This window comes from Ixodes scapularis, unplaced genomic scaffold (assembly GCF_016920785.2).
Source record: "Ixodes scapularis isolate PalLabHiFi unplaced genomic scaffold, ASM1692078v2 PGA_scaffold0__279_contigs__length_252992795, whole genome shotgun sequence".
Lineage (NCBI taxonomy): Eukaryota > Metazoa > Arthropoda > Arachnida > Ixodida > Ixodidae > Ixodes > Ixodes scapularis.
The window spans coordinates 173723109-173746184 of NW_024609835.1; the positions used below are offsets into that span (position 1 = coordinate 173723109).

Genomic DNA, 23076 nt, shown 5'->3' on the forward strand with positions numbered 1-23076 from the left:
GAATCATTCCACATACAGTGTAGACCGCATATATTGTATGTCGCGGGAGTCGCAAAAATCCGCACTATAAGCGGTACCGCGCTATTACCAAAACATCAATTTTTCAGGCCAAAATACATGCCATGAGGTAACTTACTTGTGTAAAACAATTTATTTTATATTAGATCAAAAATAAAGCTTAGTTTGAGGAAACTCTTTATTTCACCAGACTAGAGTCGGTTACAAGTCAAGAAGGTAGGAGAAGCTCCTTCCACAATCGTGATGCGCTTGTTTCAAATCCCTCCGCAGTCGAAAGAAGAGTTCACTGGAAACGCTCCTTGTTCCGCTTCAATGGATTGCCACTTGTCTCCGATCCCACTTTTTAAGAAAGCGACCTTTGTATTCATCGGAGAGGGAACAGAGCCCCTGAAAGCAGCCTTTGTATCCATCGGGGGGGGGGGGGGGAAGCTAATCCCCTAAAGTCGTATTTGTTTCCGTCGGTGGGGGAGAACTCTAATCTCCCTCTCGTGGCTTCCACAATGCTAAGTCAAAGTCAAAAGATAAAGCAAATATGTACAGAAAGGCAAGACCCTCCTCGCGCGTTGGCCACGACGTCACGGAAACGGTGGGACGCTATTGGATGCGGAGGTGGCGGAGGGATATCTCATTCCCTTTGAGGGGCATTTGCCGCTACCTTCTTAAGGGGAGACACTGGCTAGAAAGTAAACTTTTGATATACTTGTGCGATTGGAATGAAATTTGCAGGGCACATTTAGTATAATATATAAAGGCGCTATGCAAAATCTCATCTCTCTAGGATAAATTTGTCAAAAGTTCCACATCTGTGAATGAAGCAATAGTGTTCTTTGTTAAGGAATCTATTGTATACAAATAAAGTCATAAAGGAACTTTTTTATTGCTTGGATGTGAAGTAGGGGGTGTATATCTTCAGGCTATCTAATTTTTACTTCTCAAATATTAATATTTTAGAAAGAAATATTACCTCGAAGTACGAGATGCATTTTCTTAGTATATCAATCTGTCAAAATCTCGGCGGTTTTCAATGATCACTCTAAATTAGAAGGGAATAACGTAGATAGCCCGATTCCCCAGTAAATTTCAGTTAAGAAACATCTTGAATGGGACATCACAACACTCCTATGAGCAAACGAAAGGTTTCCTTATATGAAGTTTGCAGAAAAAAAGTGAAACTGAGAAAACGGCATTTAAACATTGGGCATCTTTTTTTTATTACTGCCTCGCTATCTGTACCCATTAGAAGGCCCCAGCAGCGTAGGTCGGTCCTTCGGCTTCCTGGTCCTTTTGTTGCTTGGCGATGGCCTGGAGCTTTCTTTGCTTCTGGGCCACCTTGGAAGACTGTAGTGCCTTCTGCTTGGCCTTTGAGATTTTGGCTTGCAGGGCCTTGTTGGAGTGCTGCACCTGGTGACGTCCAGGCTCTATGCCCATCTCGAGGAGGGCACTCTCAAAACCTGTAGGGCCGAGGTTAAATTCTAACACTGCTAGAGCAGCAGCCGTTTCAACCGTTCTCCGGGACGCAAAGTCTGTCTTTGGGCATCGCCTCCACACCAGAGAGTTGTAAGATTCATTTGCATTTTGCGTCTTCATTCTGGCGCATCGCTCGAGCAGCTCCTTCCTGGACAGCCGGTTATACAACGGCACCAACTCCTTTGCAATCTCTCTGGAGAAGGCAGGGTGGTGGGGTTGTGGCCTTGACGGCTTGCCTGCTGCCTCCAACGCTGCATGGCGGTTAAAATGGCACCATGAACGCTCTCCCTGAGGGCAGGCTTGATGGCGGGGTTCTTCGTCCGTAGAATACGAGTGCAGCAGGCTACTGTAAACTGCTTTCTGCATCGCCGGAACGTTCGGTGCATTCTCCTTCAACGCAGAAGCATAGTAATTTGTTAGCCTCTTCATAACAACATTGGTGAGTTTGCCTTTTCCACCAAGCCCTTTTTTTGTTTTCTTGAGTGTCTCCATCCCCGCATACATCCTTTTGGCGACATGGTTGACGCAGTCCTCTTTTTGCAGTTCTTTATCATAAAGATGAAGTCCAGCAACGTGGTTAAACGCTTTACTGTCCCCATCAGATAGTACTGTCACGTACTGGAGGCCATGGAGCTGAACGGATCGACGGAAGATCTCGTCAGCCGCTTGCACTTCCATCGCGTGTGCAGATCCGCCAAAGTTCTTCTGGCACACTGGTGCATGACTCTTGGCCCAGTCTTCATAGCCACTGGATTTCTCTGTAGGTCCGAGACTGCATCCATGACAATAATTGCTTTGGACAGAGAAGTCCAAAACTAGGCCCGTCTCTAACTCAATTGCCACTCCAACACCGAAGTGTGAAGTATGGCCGCGCTTGTGCCAAGTGCCGTCATAAGTTACACAGACGTCCAACAGACCATTGTCACCAAATCCGCGGGCTTGGCGTACCGCTTCTGCGGCTTTCCTCATGACTTTTCTCGCCGCTTCCATTGACGCGTCGTGCACCTTTTCTCCGAGGTCTTGAAACGATCGCAGGTGCATGGGCGAGGGAGCGTTGATGCCGGCAAAGAAGTTTGTTAGCTTCGTATAGCCGATGCCACATTCGCGGGATGCGAGACAAATACGTGCCGCCAGTTCGCTTTGACGCGAGTGGTCGACAGTCGACGAGTGAGGCGCCTGAGCAATGTCACCGCAGTCGGGGCAGACAACAACGAACTCCGCCTGCGCTCCTTTGCCGATCTCGTTTAGTTGGAGGTCCGATCCATTGCACACTGGGCACTGGAGACCGCTAATCAAGTTCTCGATGGCAGATACGCCAACGAGGCGATAACCGTCGAGCGGTGTGTCGGAAGCAGCGGGAACGTCTGCTGGATCTCCGGCGGCGTCACTGTCCCGTAGCAGCGATACCTTGCGCTCTATTGCAGTTAGCTCTTCTAACTCTCCGAGATCGTCAGGAAGACACGAAGGAACTTCGACCGATTGCACATGAGTCACGTCCAGAGGCGACGAACTGGAAGACTGTGATGCAGTCGGGTGGATCGGAGATGGAGACGCCGACGTCGTCACATTAGGCTTAGGACACGGCCGCCGCCCGCCCGATGTGCCTCTTCTTTTGATCGATCGGCGGCGAGCTCCGAAGGCTTGCCGAGCGTGCCGTTTAACTGCCGGCATAGCGGAAATAAAACAACCACGCTAAACAAATAGCAAAAAGAGTAAGCGATCGTTCAACGAAAGGACTGAACAAGAAGCGGAAAAGCGAACACAAAAGTGTCCGCGCACTTGGATCACGTGACGTGTTGCGAGCCAATGGAGGCTCCGGTTTCGTTTTGAAGTCGATTGGAACCGACATCTAGGGGGCTTTTTCTCTGTCCATCTGTACTCTCGAACGAAGATTATTATCGTCAATAAAATGTCGAAGAAACCACGTTTTCATCGAGGGTATGGACATCACCGTAGTCCTAACGAGCGCGAAGCGATCGGCATTTGAAAACGGCAAACATTGCAGCCTTGGCGCTCGCCGGATCGGCTCGGGAGTGCAATGCGCGTCGCCGCCCCTTCGAAAATATGTTGTATAGACGTAAATATCCGCCGTACGCGTATGAAATCTTCAGGAAAGGTGCTCTATTAGTTTCTGAAACTGATAAAATAAAATTTGAAAAATGCATTTTTGAAAAAAAAAATGAAAATTTAGGCCCGTGTCCCCCCTTAACCTGTAACTGACTATAGTACACTTCTCTCTCAAGTGTGTCACACATTTTTAAAGAAATGAGCGGCTTTTGCCTGGCGCAGCCTTTTAACGGCGTCGCGGGTTGCGGACGGACGTTGCGAGCGTTCAGGATTGATAACCCTAATCACTTTTCTCCGGTGATGAAAACGTGTGAAAATTCGCATCCTTTATACGGTACGCGCATGAAATGCTCCAAATAGGAAATCCGGGTGACATTCGAAAACACAAACGCTTGGAAAGCACCACTGTAGTCCAAGTAAACACGACGACACAGGCGTTTCTGCTGTCTTGAGAGTGCCGCCACGACATTGCTGCACGAGTAGGTGGATCTTCCCTTCTAGTGCATGCTGGGTTATCATAGTGACACACAACGAAAATTCACAGTCAAGGATAGTGCTTTTACGCGGAACGATGAGCCTCCACTACGCCGTCGACGTCGACGATCACCACAGACGCCATGATTGCGGATAGGAGCTGACACGCGACCGGCATGCAACGCGCTCGAACGGCTGGTTGGGCTCGCCAAAGCCTTGCGCCGTGAACGACACATGCGTGCGTCCCTCTGTCGCTATGGCAACTGAAGCCTCTCCCTTCGCTTCTCCCCGCTTCTTCGAGCAACCTCCTTGCCGTCCTTGCCCCCGCGAGTGCCGCTTGCGGCTAGCGTTGTTAACTGGTGTTGCGCAGGGAAGCGTGCTTGCTGCGCCGGTCGGCGCGCTGCTCCAGAAACCGCACTATAACCGGTATTTCCCTTCGCGTGCCTGCATTTTAAGCGGTATGTAATTACATGAAGTTCTATGGGAGGCGAACCGGTGGTTTAAAAAAAACGCGTTATACCCGGTCCTGCACTATAAGCGGTTACGTTGTAAGTGTTCTATACTGTATACCGATAAACAAAAAAATATTTTTGGAGAACCCACTTCCTCTCAATGTGATTTTATCAACATTTCACTCATTCTTTTTCTTTCATATTTTTTTCTATTGTTGCCGTGAATGAATTAAGTCTTTTATGTCAAGTTCTTCAGGAAGACTGACACTACACCTTGATAGCAATTATTGTTTATCATTCTTCACACAATTTTCTATGTTTAATATCAAAACTTTAACTTCAATTTTCTCATCTTCATTTTTTTTTTGTCAACATGCTTAGCCTTACGGGGGTTTTCATGAAGATTTTATCGTAGCATTTTGGAAATTTTGATACCGTTTTATTCAGAAAGGACTGGACTATGGAGTAAGGCTATTTTTTTTTTTTGGAGTCTAGAGTTCCAAAACAAAAATTATAATAAATAATGTGACCTCATTAATGTTATAATTGGCATCATAAGCCAATTTTTATATATTTTAATTTTGGGAAAATTTAAATGCACAGTGATTTTCACTAGAATAGCTGCGAAAATAAAATAGTTCATTTTAGAACCAGTGTCTCGCCTTAAACTTCGAATTGCCGTACATTTTTCCCCATACTCGTGTGCGTGTTTGCCGGGACTGCACCCCTTCTTCGGACTGACCGGTAATTCTCACAAAGCGACTGAATTACCGAGAGTGGACTGTAATACAGTCTTAGATTTTGTACAGGCGACTGCAGGATGCACGAGTGGGGTTGGAAGCTAAGCTAAGTTTGTTTTGTGGCAACGACTTGCTCTACGACAAGGAATGACAGGAATGTGGCACGGTGTCCAACCGAGGCATTTCATAGCAAAACGTTCTGTACACCGTAAAATGTGATGAGTGACCTTTTAAGTTGCCCATCCTGTTTTTCCAGCTAAACATCCAGGGGGATGAAGAATTCAAAAACCTCTCTCACATTCTCAGACGTCCAAATGGACTCCCTCTGTCGGCCAGGCCACGCATCATAAGGGTTGCACGTGACTGTCTGCAGACCATGCATAATGAACTCGAAACATGCTACTTGGCCCGAGCCCGACCAGTGGGCTGAGCTTAGGGGTAGCTCTTAGTTTCCTGTGTCTGGAGTCTGTGTCCTGCTACGAGCATGTACTCCGCCAGCCAGGTCCCAGACCTGGTAAGTTCGCATTCCACGGCTAGTTCAACATGCAAGAACTTGCCATGATCTCCCGTGTCACCAGAATTGATACCGCAGCAGCAGGTTTGCAATCCGTAGCCCCACGACACGCGGGAAACCGCAACAGATTCCCTTGTTGCAGGTACCAGTAACATGTATAATGATGTCAGAGTGGAAGGGTGGGAGTGGACCGTTTCAGAATTTTCAACCTACAGTCGAACCTCGATATATCGAACTGTGCGGTGATGGCGAAATAGTTCGATATAGCCAGAATTCGATATATTAAATCACATCAAAAACTTGTCAAAAACTTGTTAAAAGCGCGTGGCCGTCACGCTCCGCGAAGCGCCGACAGGCAGTACATGCGTGCCAACCGACCGCAGAGGCGGGAGCCGCCGCGTGTCGTCTGCTACGGCACGCCGCCGTGCTGCTCAGCTTGCGGGAGCTGGGAAATCTCTCGCTCAAAGGCTGAATTAAAATAAGGAAAAAAAATACCCCACTGTACAAATCAATCAATGAACCACCCGTGGTGCAGTAAATACTCACTTGAAGCTTTAAACAAAGTATTTATTTTGGCTGAAAGTACTGCTGCAGGATAGCCTGCTTCTTGTTGGCAAAGGCGTGTTTAACTAAGGCGTCCTCAACATAGTCTAAACGATCAAGAAGCGATAGGCCCGTGCCTTCTATTGCGCCGCAGTAGCGGCGTAGAAGGGCCAAAGCAGCTACAGCCTCAGTTGAAGTTGGGAGCGGAGCACCATCAGTGCTTGCGGAATCAACCTCGGCAACGTCTTTGCTTGGCCGCTCAGCTGTAACTTCCACTGCGATCTGCACGTTTGTCAACTCCGCCGTTGTTCCGGTGGTGTCGTCACTGCCAACAGTCATCACTGCACATGCTTTGTGGCTCAGCACCAACAAAGCACTCCAACTTGCTCCAGGCTTCTTCGAGCTTGCATTTCTCCTCTGCACCGTCCATTCCTTCTTCGGTTGCTTCATGTGAAGCTTCTTCAGCGCGGCCAACGAAGCCCACATGCTGTACGCAGCTAGCTACTGTTGCCTGCTTGACGCTGTCCCAAGAGGCTTTCAGCATTTGAATCTCACCCAAAAGGTCTATCTCTAGATCTTGGCCTATCCGGAGTTTAACAAGCAAAATGTCAATCAACCAACGCTTATAGATGGACTTGCAAGTGCGAATAATGCCCTGGTCCAATGGTTGCAGCTTGGACGTGGTGTTAGGTGGTAAAAACTTCATTTCAATATTGCTCAGCTGGACATCGGTGTGGTCTGCCATGCAATTGTCAACTATGAGGCATACCTTCTGGCCCCGACGTGCCAGGTCCGAATCCCACGCTTTCAACCATTTTTAGAATATATCCCGAGTCACCCATGACTTGTTGAAGGTATATGTCACCGGAATACTGGGGAAGTTGCGCATGCACCTCGGGGTTTGAAACTTGCCTGTGACAAGTGGCTCCAGCTTCGTGCTTCCATCCATATTGGCAGCCAGTAGAACTGTCACACGGGCCTTGCCTTGCTTACCGCTGTGGCACGCATCTCCACAGGTGTCCAGCATTTGTCGAGGGAGCATTTGCCAAAAGAGGCCTGTTTCGTCCGCATTAAGGGGGGAGGCTGGTCTTTAACTTTTGGTTTTTTATTTTCCATTTATAGTGCTGAAATTTAGTATACTGATGTATTTCTCTGTGGTGATTTCAAATATGCAATTTGTTTTCAGATAGCTCTACTAGATGCTGAGGTATTAATAAATTTGTAATTTTAATTAGGTCCTCCTTACGGGCTGTTACCATAAAATTGTTCAAAATATATTGGAAACTTTTACAGAATTGCATTCACCAAGACATGTTTTGTGCGGTGATGCTATTTTAAGACTGATTTAATAATATTACATTGGTAAAAAACATTTGCAATCAAGTTGCATAAAACGGGAGGCTATATCTTTTTGAGACTAATTAATTAAAATTATTGTATGATATATAAAGCAACAAAAATAGCATCACCGCACAAAACATGTCTTGGTAAATGCAATTCTATAAAAATTTCTGATATATTCTGAAAACTCTTACGCTAACGACCCGTAAAGAGGACCTAATTAAAATGACAAATTTATTGGTAACTCAGGATCTAGTAAAGCTATTTGAAAACTAATTGCACATTTGAAATCACCACTAAGAAATACATCAGTATACTAAATTTCAGCTTGATAAATGAACAATAAAAAACAAAAAGTTAAAGACCAGCCTCCCCCCTTAAATATCTGGTGCGGCTCATACTTGGCGAGAACCTGGGGCCACTCTTGATCAAGCCAGTTCTGGATTTCCTCTTCATTGGTGTCCTCACTTTCCCCCGAGACTGTCTTCCCAACAATGTTAAAGCGGGCCTTAAAACGTTGGAGCCAACCGCTACTGGCATTGAAGTTCTCGGCGCCGAGAATGAATGCAGTTCTTGGCCTTCTGTTGTAACATCGGTCCGGATACAGGAATATTCCGGGCCCTTGTGTCGATGAACCGTTCGTGCAGCGACTTCTCAACATCTTCAAAGGCAGCTTTGCGTACATGCCGCGCGTCTGAGTGCTGGTTCTATTCTGCCTTGGCCTTTATGTCACTCTTGTTTTTCAGTAGAGCACTCAAAGTGCTTCTTGGTAGGCCTAAAGCTTCGGCGACTCGGCTTTTTTTCTCCATTCTCAACCCGCTGGATAGCTTCCAGTTTTGCAGCAACTGTCGGGGACGTCCATTTTTTAGCGTTTGGATATGGTGTACTAGAAGACTGGGCAGTGTAGCGAGCGCCGGCGGAAGGGGGGCTCTTTCAGCGATGACCAGATCGGTGGCCGCGAGAGGGCGCAACGTGTAGTAGGCGTGCTGCCGGAGTGCGGAGCGCAGGCAGCGGTAGCGCTTGGCTGGCTTGGCGTTCCTCACGAGTTTGATTGTTTCGTATTGTTTGGCTAACTCTTTACGGTATTCTTTATTTCTGCTGTTTCACATATTATTTATCGCACTAATTCGTTGCCAAATGCTTTGCCCGAGACGTGCATCTTCGGGCAGGACGCCACAGTACACATCCCGACACTGCTAGCGCGAACAAGACATTGGCGCTTTCTCGGATTTACTTCGAAAGAGTATTAGTGAGGACGAACTTTTATCACCTGCATTATAGACCCAAATGAGCTTTTTCCCCAGGAATTAGAACTTTGCTGAGATCCTTTGGCTTCTCATAAAAAAACTGGCGATCGCTTGTTCGCGCTAACAATGTTGCGTTCTGAATAGGCGGGAAATCCATCCCCCAGGGAAACGTTCGGGAAGTCTCTTGAAAGAGACGTCCCAAACGTGTCTAATCCCCTGGATAACGTAGGATAAGCGTGCTGATGGCATGATACCTAAACAAATCTGTGCTTTTGTGACCGTTTCGGAAAACAAAATGGGGCTTACAAAACGGATTATATAGTCTACGCTGCATGGAGGTGCCACTGTCGACTGTCGCAACTACTTCCACGGGCTTTCGAAGGAATTTCTAGTACTAGACTTTATCGTGTTTGCTGTTACTACGTAGGGTCTTCAAACAGGACTGTGCGAATAGTTAGAAAAATGTATCCACTCACCAGCTCTGGTAGTAACCATGCACAGTGGATAAGTTCTTTATCCACTGATCACCAGCTGTATTGATATGTGTGGGCACCAGGGCGCACAGATAAATTTTTAATTATGCACTGGGCACCAGCGCACTGATCAGATTAATGAGGTGCACCCAAGGATTCCGGAGGCGATGGTACTTGCTTTTCCCAAGAGCTCGGGAGAGGGGGGCTACCCAGCTCCCCCATAGTCGGCGCCTGTGGCGTTTAGTACCTCTACATTCTCCAACGTGAGGTCATGATCTTGATGAGCTTCGACATCTTCAGGATAAATGACTCGGTATCTTCCGCTGGGCCATAAGACCCTTCAATATTCTTACGGTAAAAAAAGAGGCCTCTTAACACCTCCTCATTGAAGAGACTGAGTGCTGGGCCAACCCTCATATCTTTTTAAAGCTATTAGGAAAAAAAACATTTGCTGATGTGAGGCCATAACCTTTAACGTCGCATTTTCACAGTCACTTCTCCAAGCCTTTCTAATGCAGTCAGCGTGCACAGGACCCTTCGGCGTGTCCAAACCGGTGTCTGTAAAACAGATTTAGCAGATACTTTAGAGTGCAAAAAGTCGGGAAAAAAAAAATGGAGGACGACTGTCATGACTGCCTGCATTACATGAAGCAGAGTTTAATAGCGAGTTCGTTTCACGGCACTCGTGCCCACGCGTGCCCACTCGCAGCGTGGAACGGGTTTGTTTCGGCCGGCACTCCACGAGTGGTTGCACTCTCCGAGTTCGTTTCAGCGCTGACACCCCACGCGTGCATGCACTCGCTGCACCGAGAAAATCGGGAGTGCGCCAAAATGCAATCCCGTCATGCCTCGCTCCGGTGGGGCCGGCGAGGAGCGGGAGCAGACGACGGGGGTTCGTCTGCTACGATGTGTCGCGGAACCGAACGGAAAAAAAAGAGTAGATTTTCTGATAGAAATGGCGTCCCACGGGCAACGAAATCAAACGCGAGCTTGAATTGTGAGCGTCTGCTATTTCACGAAGGATGCAATTGACAACCCGTGATTTATTTGCAGGTTTTAAATCGCTCCGTTGCCGTACAAACGCTGAAATATACCAGTGTGTAAAGAAATGCTCAGAACAAACGCTACAGCGGCCCCCGAGATGTCTATCACCATCCGTGTGCGGGTGAAAAATTTAACATTTGTCGACAAAACTCCCTCAGCAGAAACCTCTGACTGCCAAAGAAGCATAAGAGAAATCTAAAGATGGAGACTTTACCCCAGGATTGGGCAACATCATCATGTTTAACATTTACCTACGTCAGTTAACTTGCCCCGTCGTATTTTGTTCGAGAAAGCTCTCGTTCTCGACGCCCTCACCAAGGCTAATATCTAGTCCACCTATAATGCCGATCCAAATCGAAAGTCTCAGTTTTGCTGGATATTCCAACAGGCTAGTTTGAAGCCGTACCCTTTCAGTGGTTCATGCGTAATACTATGCTCAAACGGATCAAGCTTCTGCTCGGACAGCATCATCAGTTTTCTTCAGTGTAAACGGTTATAAGCATTGAAAGATCGCAACCAGCTGCTTTGTAGACAGCTGGTCGCGGAAATTTACGCCGTCTGTAATTATCTCTAAGGCAGCCTAGCTGCTTGAAGTCATCGCAACTATAAACTACAGGTTGCAGCGACCAAAGTTTGTAGATAAACGTTGGTAGCGACCACAGTGGTAGCGACTGCACTCTCGCATTTCCACGCATCACTCCGAACAGAAAGGCGCTAGTTTCGGTTTGAAGTCGGTACCTTTACCACAACATAGGTGGCGGCAGCATCAGTCTTCTGCACTCGGTGCATTTGGCGAGTTCGTTTGAGTCCAGTTTTCCGTGCAACACTCTGTGAGTGCGATGCATTCTGGGAGAGAACTCGAACGGTGCCAGTGCGTGTGAAACGAACTCGCTATAACTGTCACTCCTTTTAATGTTTCGGGACGACGACTGACGCCGATCGAACTCGAGAGGGGCACGAAAAAGGGAACGGGCTTCTTTGCAGGACCGGTAGCCACTGTTGCAACCCGGCACGGCCCCCAGGAATTGAGGTTAGGGGGGGGGGGGGGGGGGGGGGTTCGGGGGCATTGAGAATATAAGAGTAGTTGTGAATTAAAGGGAGGGGTGCTTTCGGAAAAACAAGGGGGGACTACACCCCCGTAGAGGGGTGTAGGGAAATCACTGCACCGGCACAAAACGCGTTCCGTCTCTCTTGTCCCGCCGTTTTTTCGTAATTGCACGCGTTGTTTACATCCCACTGAACGGCGCCAATCACAATCCATTTCACTCAACCATTAAAAAAAAAAAAAAAACTGCAGCAAAACAAGGCGACGACGCGAACCACGCGATCACAAGCAGTACGACCACACGCAATCCCAGCGGGAAGGAGCACGCCTGTTACCCGCAGCGCCCCCTGGCGTCCTTGCGCGCAGTCATCGCTGCGCCGACCACCTCCCTCCGTTGCTTCTCGGCGCGGACGACACACTGCCCAGTTCTAGTACACCATAGTTTGGAGTCATCACTCGCGCAAGGCAACACGACACGAAAAAACTACGATCACACGCGTAGCACTACTGATAATACCAAGGAGGGAGAGTCTGTGTGGCAAATGCAGTGCGTCGTTGACGTTGCGACAAACTATCCAGGCAGCGGCGTGCGTGCGCCGCTAAGTTCAAATGGCGCCCTCGGTGTTATGTGTCGGCAGTCGGAAACGCCCACTGCGCCACTGCTATCTTCAAGGGTGTTGCGGGAAAGCTCGCCGCCTGTCAAAAGAGTGCGGGCTGTTTGGGGTGGCGGAGTTCGATATATCCATTTTATGCCTGACCCCGTTCGAAATAAAAAATAAAAAATGCCAGAGATTTTCCGCGTGATATAGAAAGCGTTCGATATAGGCAATAATTCTATATATCCGTGTTAAATATATCGAGGTTTGACTTGTTTATATCCTGCCAAAAGGGAGTGGGTGACCTCTCAGAGAGAGAGAGAGGGGGGGGGGCGTTGCGTTTGTACGGGAAGTGACGGTAGTACTTCTCATCCTCGCCTTGTGAACCATGGTAGGAAAAGCCGGGCTCTGCATGGAGTGTCACTTGTTTCCTTGTGAATTTGGATAGTTTTAGTGGGCATTTAAGATTTGGTTGTTATTTTACCATAATATTAGTGTTTCTTGCTGGTAAACAAATATCTTATGTACTATTTCATGCTGTACAAACCACGCACAAATCCTTTCCTTTTGGAGATCTGCCTCGATGTTGACGAGCGAGGCACCCTTTTCAAGTTCCCTATTTGTGGGCCAGGCTGTTGTATTTTCAGTATTGAGGCTGCAAAAAACTGCCTCTTTCTTTGTCATGATGAGCATACAGTCAGTTCTGCTACCTACGGAGCAGTGCGGACAACAACGCAGCTGATGATCTTAGGCTTCCGGGTGACGACGGCAGACACGAGGGGATGATTCTCAGCGTCGTGTTTTCTTCTTTCCCAGGTCATCGACAAGAACCTCTACGTGGCAGACCTGCAGATGGAGGATCCAGAAGCAAACGCCAACAAATAGACAAGTCGTCTCTTCAGTAGTGCAAAACTGTGGTAAGTGTGCAGAAGCCTGTTTACGGGGCTTCGGTCTGGTCCGATTGGCCATCCCGTCTGAGGAAGGGATTGTTGCAACTCTTATCTCGTAGGTAGGGCGCTTAGAGTCTTCGACCGAAAGCGTCGCTGCGGTGCCACTACCACGATTGTTGCAGGCAATGTTATAGGGCAGAAATTGAGGGACCACTTTTGAGGATGCGTTAAACGCTTGTTTAGGGCTCGCTTGACACTCGGAAATGCTGGTTTAGGGGGCTGTTAGACCGAGAGTTTCATCAAGCTACCAAATAAGACTGCTGCGAGCAAGGTGCCGGTTTCTTTGCTGGCATCAGAATCTTTGCCACTGAGGGCTGAAGGGGCCTGTTGAGGGCACGTAGCCTGAATGATCTCGGCGTCTGTTATTAGGCACCCGGTGTCCGCCTCTGCATAGCTATCAAAAGTTATGCCGTCCAGGAATGCAGTCGAACCTCGTTATAACGAACTAGCATCGGGAGCGGAAATTTGTTCGCTAAATGCAATATTCATTGTAAAAGTACACACAAATTGACGCAAATGTTCCTGCAATCGAGCCTGTGCAAGAATTTGCACAGTACTAGGGTATAAAAACGTGCTATCGCGGACCATGCGACCTGTCATTAAGCAACATTAAAAAAATAGATTGCAACACGAGAAATGATGTTAGCTGGATCTATTATTCCATTTATTTGAAGACGTGATTTTGGGCTGGAGCCTCTTACCTGGAGCCACCATGCTGGAGCCAACCGCTTCTCGCGCTGAAATCGTCATGGCCTAAAAGACACGCCAGACTGATTGCTTTCGTTTCAAGAAGCTGACCAGACACTGGCAGATTTCACGCCCTTATGTCCTTAAACCATAAGAACAGGGCCTCATCCAGGTCTTAAGGCCTTCAGTCAGTCTTGACGGTGTTTGCGTAGCATACTTCAATTGTCTTCCTTGCACTCAGGATGGTAGATATAGTGCTTGGTGCAAGCTCAAAGTCCGTGGGGACGTCGTTTCTTCAGACCGCTGTCCACCACCCTCAAAACCTTCACTTTTGTCTCCAGCGAGACAGCTTTTAGCTTCGTCGCCATTTGCAGCTCTGCTACGAGTGGCGTGGTTGGCGGTTGGCTTTAGTCCTCACTGGTTCTTGATGCCTCCCATAGAGGCCAGACACGGTGCAACCGCCGTTATACACTCTGTTCATAGGTGACGCTACCTCCCGAAACGCGCATTTTTGCACATCGGGCAATCTAAACTTACGGAATTTTTCATTTAGAAATTACTTTTTGTATTTTTTCTACTTTTAATAACCTTCATGGTTTTTGTGACACAACAGAAGTAGGAATTGCTTCGCTATAACTGGTAGTGCGTCAGATTTCAGTTTCGGTTTCGTTGTATAACTAGAAAGCCCATCCAAATAAAGCATGATCAACCAAACTTCGTGGTTCGTTTGCTCTATCCGATAATTCGCTATATCAGTGTTCATTATAAAGAGGTTCAACTGTACACCGCTGGCGCTGTCAGGAAAGCAGTCGTCGGCAGACGAAATCTGCACTGCCTCTTCCACGTCACCTCCAGCTGCAGGTTTGCCGAAGCCGTATTTCCGAAAACAATTGGCAATGGCCTTCGGCTTGATGGAGTTCCACGCGGTGACAAGAATGTGAATTGTGCCGAGAAGATTGATGGCGTAGTCTTCTCTCACTGTTTAGACACAAACAGCATCCTCCACGATGCGCCTTCGGTACAAGGTTTTTAAGTTCTGGATGATATCCATATCCATTGGCTGCAGCACTGACGTCGTGTTCTTTAGCAGGAACACCAAGCGAATCGCATGTAGGCCCTTTGAAGCAAATTTTCAGTGTCTACAAAAAGCAGAATATTCCGGCCTTTCGAAGCAAATTTTCTATCAAGTGCATGGAGGCAGTCTGAAAAGAAATTCATGGTCATCCATGCCTTTCTGTTTGCAAAGTAATCGACGGGAAGGGTCCTCGCACCTTTGAAGCAGCGAGGCTTAGCAGCTTTTCCGATCATGAGCAATCAACATTGCTCCTTGCCCGTCTCGTCTGCATTAAAACGTTGAGCTAGAAGGACGCAAGGCAATCCTTCAGCTTTCCGGATAGCCACTCTTTGCATCTGGCTCTTTCCACGTCCGCCTTCTCACCACAAACTGTCTTGAAAGTAACGCCGTGACATTCCTTGAACCGCGACGGCCACCTGTGTGATGCTGAAAATTATTCAATAGCTATCTCGCTTCCGAACTCCATCGCCTTGGCTGCAATCATTGGCCTACTCAGTGGAAGGTTGTTTTATCCACATGACGAGAGCGTCTTCAGCCTGGGGATGCGCTGACGTCCGCAGGCTCTTCCTGGAAGGTCTATGCTCCTTTTCATATCCAACGAAGATGGCCTCCCTGTTCTTTATGTATGTTGGTAGAGTGCTCTCCGAATTAATGTTTCTTCGCTATTTCAGTCTTGGAAAGGGTGCCTTGGTCAACCTCTTGCAGTGTCTTTACCTTCGTTTTGAGGTCCTTTTGTGGGTGATACGTGCCCCGGCTCGCCATGACGCTTATCTAGATAACGTCAGTTGCGCGGCCACCGATAACGCGCCGTTGCTCAGCAACGTGGGAGTGCACGCCCACACCGAAGAGCAGCGGCGCGAAACAGTCACCGTGCGAAAAAGAAAAGCTGCGACCGCTCGTCGCAGCATTCAAGGTCACCACGTGATTGGTTGTCATGGTTACTTGGAACTGGATGTGGGAGTAGCAAAGTGGACAGAGTAGCGCGGCCACACAGCCGGGTCGAAGGCGCCGCCGCGCGAGTTGGCCCGCTCCTGAGGGCACGGTAGGCGGCGTGGGCGTTCAAGCCCACGCCGCCTACCATGCGGGAATTAAGGGCAGACACTGCTCTTATGGCTATTTTCATTAATTTTTAACTTACACAGTTGAAATTTCGATACATAGTGCTCTTTGATAAGCTCTAAGCAAATATCCAGTCACTTTTTGTCTAACACTTATATATCTTAAGATAATGATGACATCATGGTAGGTCATTTTGCCCAACTTTTTTATAACTTCCTCTTTAATGACTGATATAAATTTTATGTGTACATGTTCTAGAAAGACCGGAGAGTGCAACCATACCACCATTTTAATTTTAGCTTTATCAGAAAAAATATTGTGCTCTTATCTAGTAAGGCCTTGAAGAACAACAAACACATGATTAATTTAGCCGCTAATTAAAATATAATTTAACAAATAAATATTACATTCTCTTGGTATGGTTGCACTGACCAGTTCTTAAGCTTTCATATGCAACAAGAATCATGCAAATTAAACCAGTGCATCCAGAGATATCGTGGGCAACAGCCCGCATTGTGGCACGAAAAGTAGTTTTGAGAAAACAAGAAAAGAAGTTTAAAACATGAAGACGCTTTATTTACACAGAGGTAGTGAGTGAATCCAGCTAGCTTCGACTCTAGAAACCACCAGGCACATAGTCCTTTTCGTTTACACTGGTCCGCTTCCTTTTCATTGCATGCCGAAAGTTCTCAGCCTGCTTATGCTTCTTGTCAGATGCAGCGAGCCGGTGGTGATCCTTCTCGCCGCACCTTTGAAGGCTGCTGCTGTCCACGTTGATGTTCAGCTCTCTCAAAATCGCCTCTGTCGCACACTCTTTTCCTGCATTGAACCTCATCACTGCCTCAGCTACGGCAGCTTCAACAGTGTACAAGGGGGCATGCCTGCTTTTTGACACCAATGACCAAATTACAGCGTGCAGGCTCTCGTTCGAGTTCTGCGTCTTCCTTCGCTGGCAGCGTTCCAGCAGTTTCCTGTCGGAGAGACGCATGTCCACTGGAAGCAAGGCTTCTGCGACATATTGTGGCAGGTTGTAGCGATGCTTGGGTGCAGGCTGCTTTTTGCCGCAGCCTTGTTCTGCTTGCACCAGGAGTCTTGTCCCTTTGGGGCAGAGCGAGTGGTTTGGCTGGGCGTCGGTGGATGTCACATGGTTGTACGTAGCCAGAACAGCGTTCTGCATCCCATCGATGTCGCCCTGGTGTCCCTTCAGTGCCCAGCCGTAGTACATCGTGAGCTTTGTGATCAGCTCACCCGTTAGCTTCCCTTTGCCACCAAGGCTTGGCCTGCCCTCTCCCTTCTGTTTTTGGACGAGGTTTCGGAGAGCAGTACCCATTCGCTTGCTCACATGATTTATGCAGTCCTCTTTTTCAATGGGCACAAAACCATACACCTTGTCCGCTTGGAGGTTGTTGAAAGCCCGGCTATCACCATCGCTCAGCATGGTGGTGTAGCGGAGTCGATGCTGTTTCCACGAACGACCAAAGAAGACTGCGGCAGCTTCGACTTCCATCTGGCCAGGCTTACTTGAGCTGTTCATTTGGCACCTGTGGCCAGCTCGCCACTGTTCATGCCCAGGGTCACCTTCTTTTGGGCCAAGTTCGCAACCCAAGCAAAAGTTTGAAAGCACGACAAAATCGAGCACATAGCCTGTGAATAGCTCAATAACAGTTTCCACACAGATGTGTGATGAATGGCCTCTAGTCAGCCACGACCCATCGAAGGAGACCGCTATATTTCCGGGATTTCCGAAGTCCAAATCTGAGTACAGCGCTTTCACCGCATCCACGCACTCGCCGATTACGTGTGCAGCAGCCCTCCGAGCGGCAGGGTTGAGCTTCTTCTTGACGTAGTTCTGGTACGTCTTCGTGTGCATGCCTCGCTTAGAAATGTTCAGGGCGGCACAAAAGTCATTGAGTACTGTCTATCCGTTCCCCGTACTGAGAACAGCACGAGTTGCAAGCACGTTCACCTCGAACGGATTGCACTTTGCGTCCCCGTCTACTCTCGGCGAACTCCAAGTGCTATTCACTTCTCCGCATGCGTCACAATTCAAGATCAGTTTCACGGCAATTCCATATTCTCGGCCTCCTTTCGAGATGTTTACCGAGCTGCCGCAGAGTTTGCATTTCACACGCCGAAGCAGCTCGTTCAAAGCAGAAAGGCTTAGCACGGTGAACGATGTTCCCGTTGCCGTCGCCTGCTTTAGTCGATCACATCACTGCGAGTGCCAGGAACGGATCGTCGCTCTTTCGCAGTAGGTCCTTGACGGTCTGGATCGCACATTCGACTTCCCATTGGACTGCAGGTAGTGCAGGCTGCTTTTTGTGTGCACGAAACCGTAGTCCGCGCGAAGTTGGCAAACTCAGCAGCTGCAAACTGCGGGTCGTTGTTGCTGCAAACGACCTCTGAAATGCCAAAACGCGCAAGCACGCCCTTCACAGCAGTGATCACCAAGTACTAAGTAACATGTAGTGCTCTTGAGTGCGGTAACTACTGGGTACCGTGAAAAGTAGTCAACAATCAACAAGAGGTCTCGACCGTTGAAATGAAACAAATCTATTCCCAGCTGCTGCCAGGGGACTTCGGGGGAAGGTGATGAGATGAGAGGTTCAGCACGCTGAATCCTTGTAGTAGCGCACCGTTCAGTCCTCCACCATGGACTTGATCTGTTTACTCACACCAGGCCACCACACCGAGTCACGTGCTCAAGCGCGACGACGATTCACGCCTTGGTTACCCTCGTGGATGAACCCAAGAATCTCGGCCTGAAGTGATGCTGGGACGACTAGGCAACTCCCCTTGAGGAGCAACCCGTTGCACACCTTGAACTCGCCCCTATGTTTTCAGTACTTGAGGAGATTCACCGCCACTTTGGGTTTCACAGGCCAGCCTTGTTCACAGTACTTCAAGAGAATGACTCACTCGCCGTCTGAAGCTTGCTCTTGATGCAACCTGTGGAGTCTCACTGGCGACTTGTCCTGGATGCCCTGGACCACGCTCTTGATGAAGAGATCCACGGCACTGACCGCTGGTGATGCCTGCTCTAACGGCGCCCTGAACAAAGTGTCGGCCGTCGCCATCATCAATTTAAGGTGGAGGCGTTGGACCGTTGGTGGAGCATATCTACATCCATGCTACCGAATAAAGACGTCAAGGGCAGGTGGTCGGTCTCCACCACAAACTGTAGACCTCGGATGTATTCATCAAATCGCTGAATGGCCTAGGTGATCGCCAAAGCCTCCTTCTCCGTCTGGCTGTACCTTTGTTCGGTGGGTGTTAAGGAGTGGGATTGATGACGCTCCGCATTAGTTTTTGACAATGCCTGCGCCTTCCTGGTAGTCACGTAGCGAGGTACAATGTGAGCACTCTCCGTAGAACATCCAGCACTCCAGGTACAAGGAAGTTTAGTGGCATCCTGGGTCACCGGTGATGCCGCACGATACTCGGAAATCACCTTTGATTCGTTCGAAGGGACATCGTTAGGAGCGTTCGGTTTCTTTCTGCCGCAATTCCAGGCCTTGCGTTTGCGTTTGCTGAAACATTGTTTCGTTTTTCGCTTCTGTGGGAACGAGTGTCCCATTGCGATGAGGAAATATCCAAACGAAAACTAACTGGAAACTGTTACTTTCAAGCTGATATTCGCGAGACGAAACGAATATAAGATGCACACTTCTTGTTACGAACAAAGAGCAATGGAAGAGTGGCTTCGCGCACGCAGGTAGCTCCCGGCGGCGGTTGCTGGGGGCAACCATGGAGCCGGCCAATGACGAAACGCGCCGTGGGTGACGTGGCGATGGGGTCCAATCGGACGCCGCTCTTCCTGTTTATGGGCGCTATAAGTTTTGTTTTTTTGTCTGCTTTACGTGGGAGACGAGAGCAGACGCGGGAAACGGGTGGATGACGAAATGCTCTTTCATTTGATACCAAGATGGCTGCGCTCGGTTGTGTCGTCGCGGATTATGGAAGTGCGAAAACACTTGTTTTTTGAAGTTTTTATTAGATATTGTGCTACCGGAGCTGCTGTAAGTAATTAATTAGGCCACTTGGATATAGTTTTCAGTGATTAAAATGTTGGTTGCATCGCGTTAAGGTCGGTATAACTACGACCCTGAGCCGCAGGGAAAGTAACTTCAGTCGCGGAGTTTATACACTCCCAGCAAAAAAATGTTTGTTAGTCTAGAGGTGTAGCTTTCTAATTAATGCGTAGTGCTTGCCATAAAGTTGCTTGTGCGTTTGTCACGACTGCTCCACAGTTTTCGTTAACCTAGGTTTAGAATAAAGTGTTCAATATTTTGAGTCTATTGCACTTAAAAGCCCATTGAGTCGACGAAGCCAGATTAATTTCCGGCTTTTAACAAAAGTAACCCGCAAGCTCTATACTAGGATTGGGAGAAATGTGAAACCTAGCGGCATACGACCTTAGCCAGTCCATCTAGAGACTTTTTTTTTTATCCTCAGGTGTATCATTGTAAGGTGCTTCGTGCTGCGCTTGGAGCACCACCAGTAACCGCTGCCTCCTTTTTTCTTTTCATTTGCAGAACTTTTTGTACACCACTTCCCAGAAGTCTGTTTCCATATTGTACAGAAGAGTGAGTGTGGATGTGTGTGCGTGCCTGTGCTCAAGTCGACAAGAAACGAGAGGAAGAGAACTGAGCGTGCCTGAGTGAACAAGTATTTATTGAAGTGCTCATCCCTCATAATTTATTCGCAAGTCAAAGGAGCCCCTCCCTCCCCGAGCTGGACGTGGCCTTGGCCGAGGAGAAACTCCGTTTCGTTGTCGTCGCTCTGCGGATGCTCACCAGGACTGGCTTCCTCCGCCGTGCCCCAAATTGTTTGCCCGCCTGCCGTGCCTCTCGTGTACAGGACCAAACAAATGAAAAGAGGCGATCGTTGAGGCGACTGGCGTTTCGAAGAGGTCCGACCACCCCTCCGCCAAGGCCGCCGCAAGTCCTGTGTGGGGAATTTTCTTTGTGTTTGTTGCGTGGGACTCTACTACAAGGGACAGGGGGACGAGGGGAGGGCTCTCTCTCCCTCTACCCCCAAAGGAGACCACAGTCAGAAGCAACAGGGACTGCTGCACTTTTCACCTATGTTTTTCTCAGCGGTGGGGTGGTGCCATCACGTTGGAAAAAGTAAGAGATCGCTATTGCAGTGGCGCCGGCAGTCTGGTTTTGTCGAAAGACGACCGACGGTAGCATTTGGCCAAGAAGGGAAGTGTTGCGTTGGGGAGGGTGAGGGAGGGGGCGACTTTTATCCACTGTTCATTCATCGTCACAATATTTCTTGGCCTATTTTTTTCTCGAAATCTGCTGCATGAAATGTGGAACTTCTACTTGCTCCCAGATATGTTCACTACTATAAATTTGCTGAATTTCTTTACAGTGATTGGGTTGGAGCACATTAAGAAATAGATTAATCTTGTGTTCATCTATTTTTTTTTTTCCCTAAAAATTTTGCTTTAGGCAAGGTGTAACAGACTTTCTTTTGCCCATGCAGTTGCGTGGCAAGTGAGAAAACGGGCTCCTTTTATTTTCGATGGTGGATGGAGAGGCTCGGAATCTTGTTTTAATTTTTTTTTCTTCTCCCAAACGTTTCAATGTAAATATGCACCACTGTTGAAGTTTGCCAAAAGCAAGTCTAAAGTTTTTTTGTTTTTTTTGAGTGCCTGTGTGGTGAATGCGAAACAAATAACTCTTTGAATTGAGGAGACTGGTGAATCTTCTGGACTGCTAGACAGGAATGTGGGACAGCGTGCTGTCCACGTGAATGAGTCATTGCAAGAGAGCAAGTGTGTACATTTGAGACTGTTTACTGTGCGGTATGGAGCATGTGTGCGTTAAAACTACTTCAGTGGTGCCCCTAACTCATGCCTCCCTTTTTGACTGTTTTCTAGTTCTTGTTCTTCCCTGTTCTATTTTCTTTTTTTCATGTGGGAGCCATTTTGTTTTTCCTCTCCAGTCCTCTTATTCACACCACCTTCAGAAGTCTGCCTTGTGTAGACTTGCAAAGTGCCACGGCCTGTGGGGAAAGACGGCCAAGGCACCTCGTCCGAGGGCGCTGGTGGGGGCCGCCTCCGCAGGGCTGCAGTCACTTCCCGGTTCGCTCGGACGCGGTTTGGGTTTCGGAAGTTTCGAAACCTCGGGTTATTTGGCCTCCCGGGGTTGCCCATTGTCTCGGCTGCTCTCCCCACGGGTGCACACGAGAAATGCATTCGACCATTTAGGCCAAGCCAAATTTTTGCAAAGTTTTTTTTTTGGGGTGGGGGAAATCCGAATAGAATTGTGCTTACGACTAGGTTTCCCAGGGCATACACGAATTCTCCTGGTGTGTTTAATTTCCGATTTGAAATGGCAAGATGTATTTGGTGATTCCCCACCAGTTTTGTATGCAACCAAGTTAAGAAAGTGACGATTGGCAAAAATTAGAAAGATTGGTTCATTGGCTCAAGTGAAGACCATATCGGATTACGGCGTTTTGTGATCGGAACGAAATAACACGTGACCTGCCAAAATAAAGGATTTATATCTTTTATACTCTTGAGGTTTCTGTTTTTGATTGGAGTGGGTAAGTTTGGTGTTCGGTAGCGATGCCTTTGTATTGTTCACACTGAATGCTAATTGGCACAAGTGATCTCGGATTTTTGTTTTTCATGTTTGATATGCACAATACTGGCATATTGTGAAAGGGGGTACTGCAACGAAATTTCGGCGCTCATTTTTTGGTCTGTGTTCAAAGGAGCAGTATCACATCGAACATACCAATATCTTGTTAAAAAGTCTCGAAGTGGAATTTTAAAACTAATTAAACGATTAGCAAAGAGCACCTGGTGGATGTCGCTAACGCGTCGCTTGTAATGCCCGTCTAGGAACCTTGACAGCTACTGACGGTGAGTGTCTCGCCTCCGGCCACGACGAGAGAAGAGGGGAAAGAGGAACTCCCCTCTTCCCGAGAATGTCTTGTGCGTCGCAGAAGTCTATTGTCCTACAAGATTGTAGAAGATTAACCCGTCACTCAAAATTCGTACAAAAGCAGCCGCTTCGGTGGCTGGAACGACTAGGCCATCCTCTCGACGTCAGCCTCGCCGTAGCTTTGCTCGTCCCGAGCCGACCTACGTCACGATTGCGTTGGATGTCACGTGGTCTCCGCTGGACCACCTTCGAGCGCTTGCCAGAGTGGGCCGTTTATAACGAAAAATACAGCTACCCAGGCTCAAAATACAAACGTGCGATTGTCATTTACGGATATTGTGGATCATATTCAACCTATTTTTGGACACGACGGGAATAT

At 48.1% G+C, this 23076-nt stretch overlaps 1 protein-coding gene across 1 annotated transcript in view; it reads left to right on the forward strand.

The window, feature by feature from the left end:
- LOC120838397 (ATP-dependent RNA helicase me31b) overlaps positions 1 to 21800 on the forward strand; it is a 47455-nt gene extending 25655 nt beyond the window's left edge. Inside the window, exons 11-12 of the mRNA XM_040208312.3 lie at positions 12838 to 12938; positions 20328 to 21800. Of these exons, the coding sequence (XP_040064246.1) occupies positions 12838 to 12906 (69 nt within the window). The 3' untranslated portion in view covers positions 12907 to 12938; positions 20328 to 21800. The remainder of the gene's footprint in view (positions 1 to 12837; positions 12939 to 20327) is intronic.
- Positions 21801 to 23076: the final 1276 nt, after the last annotated feature.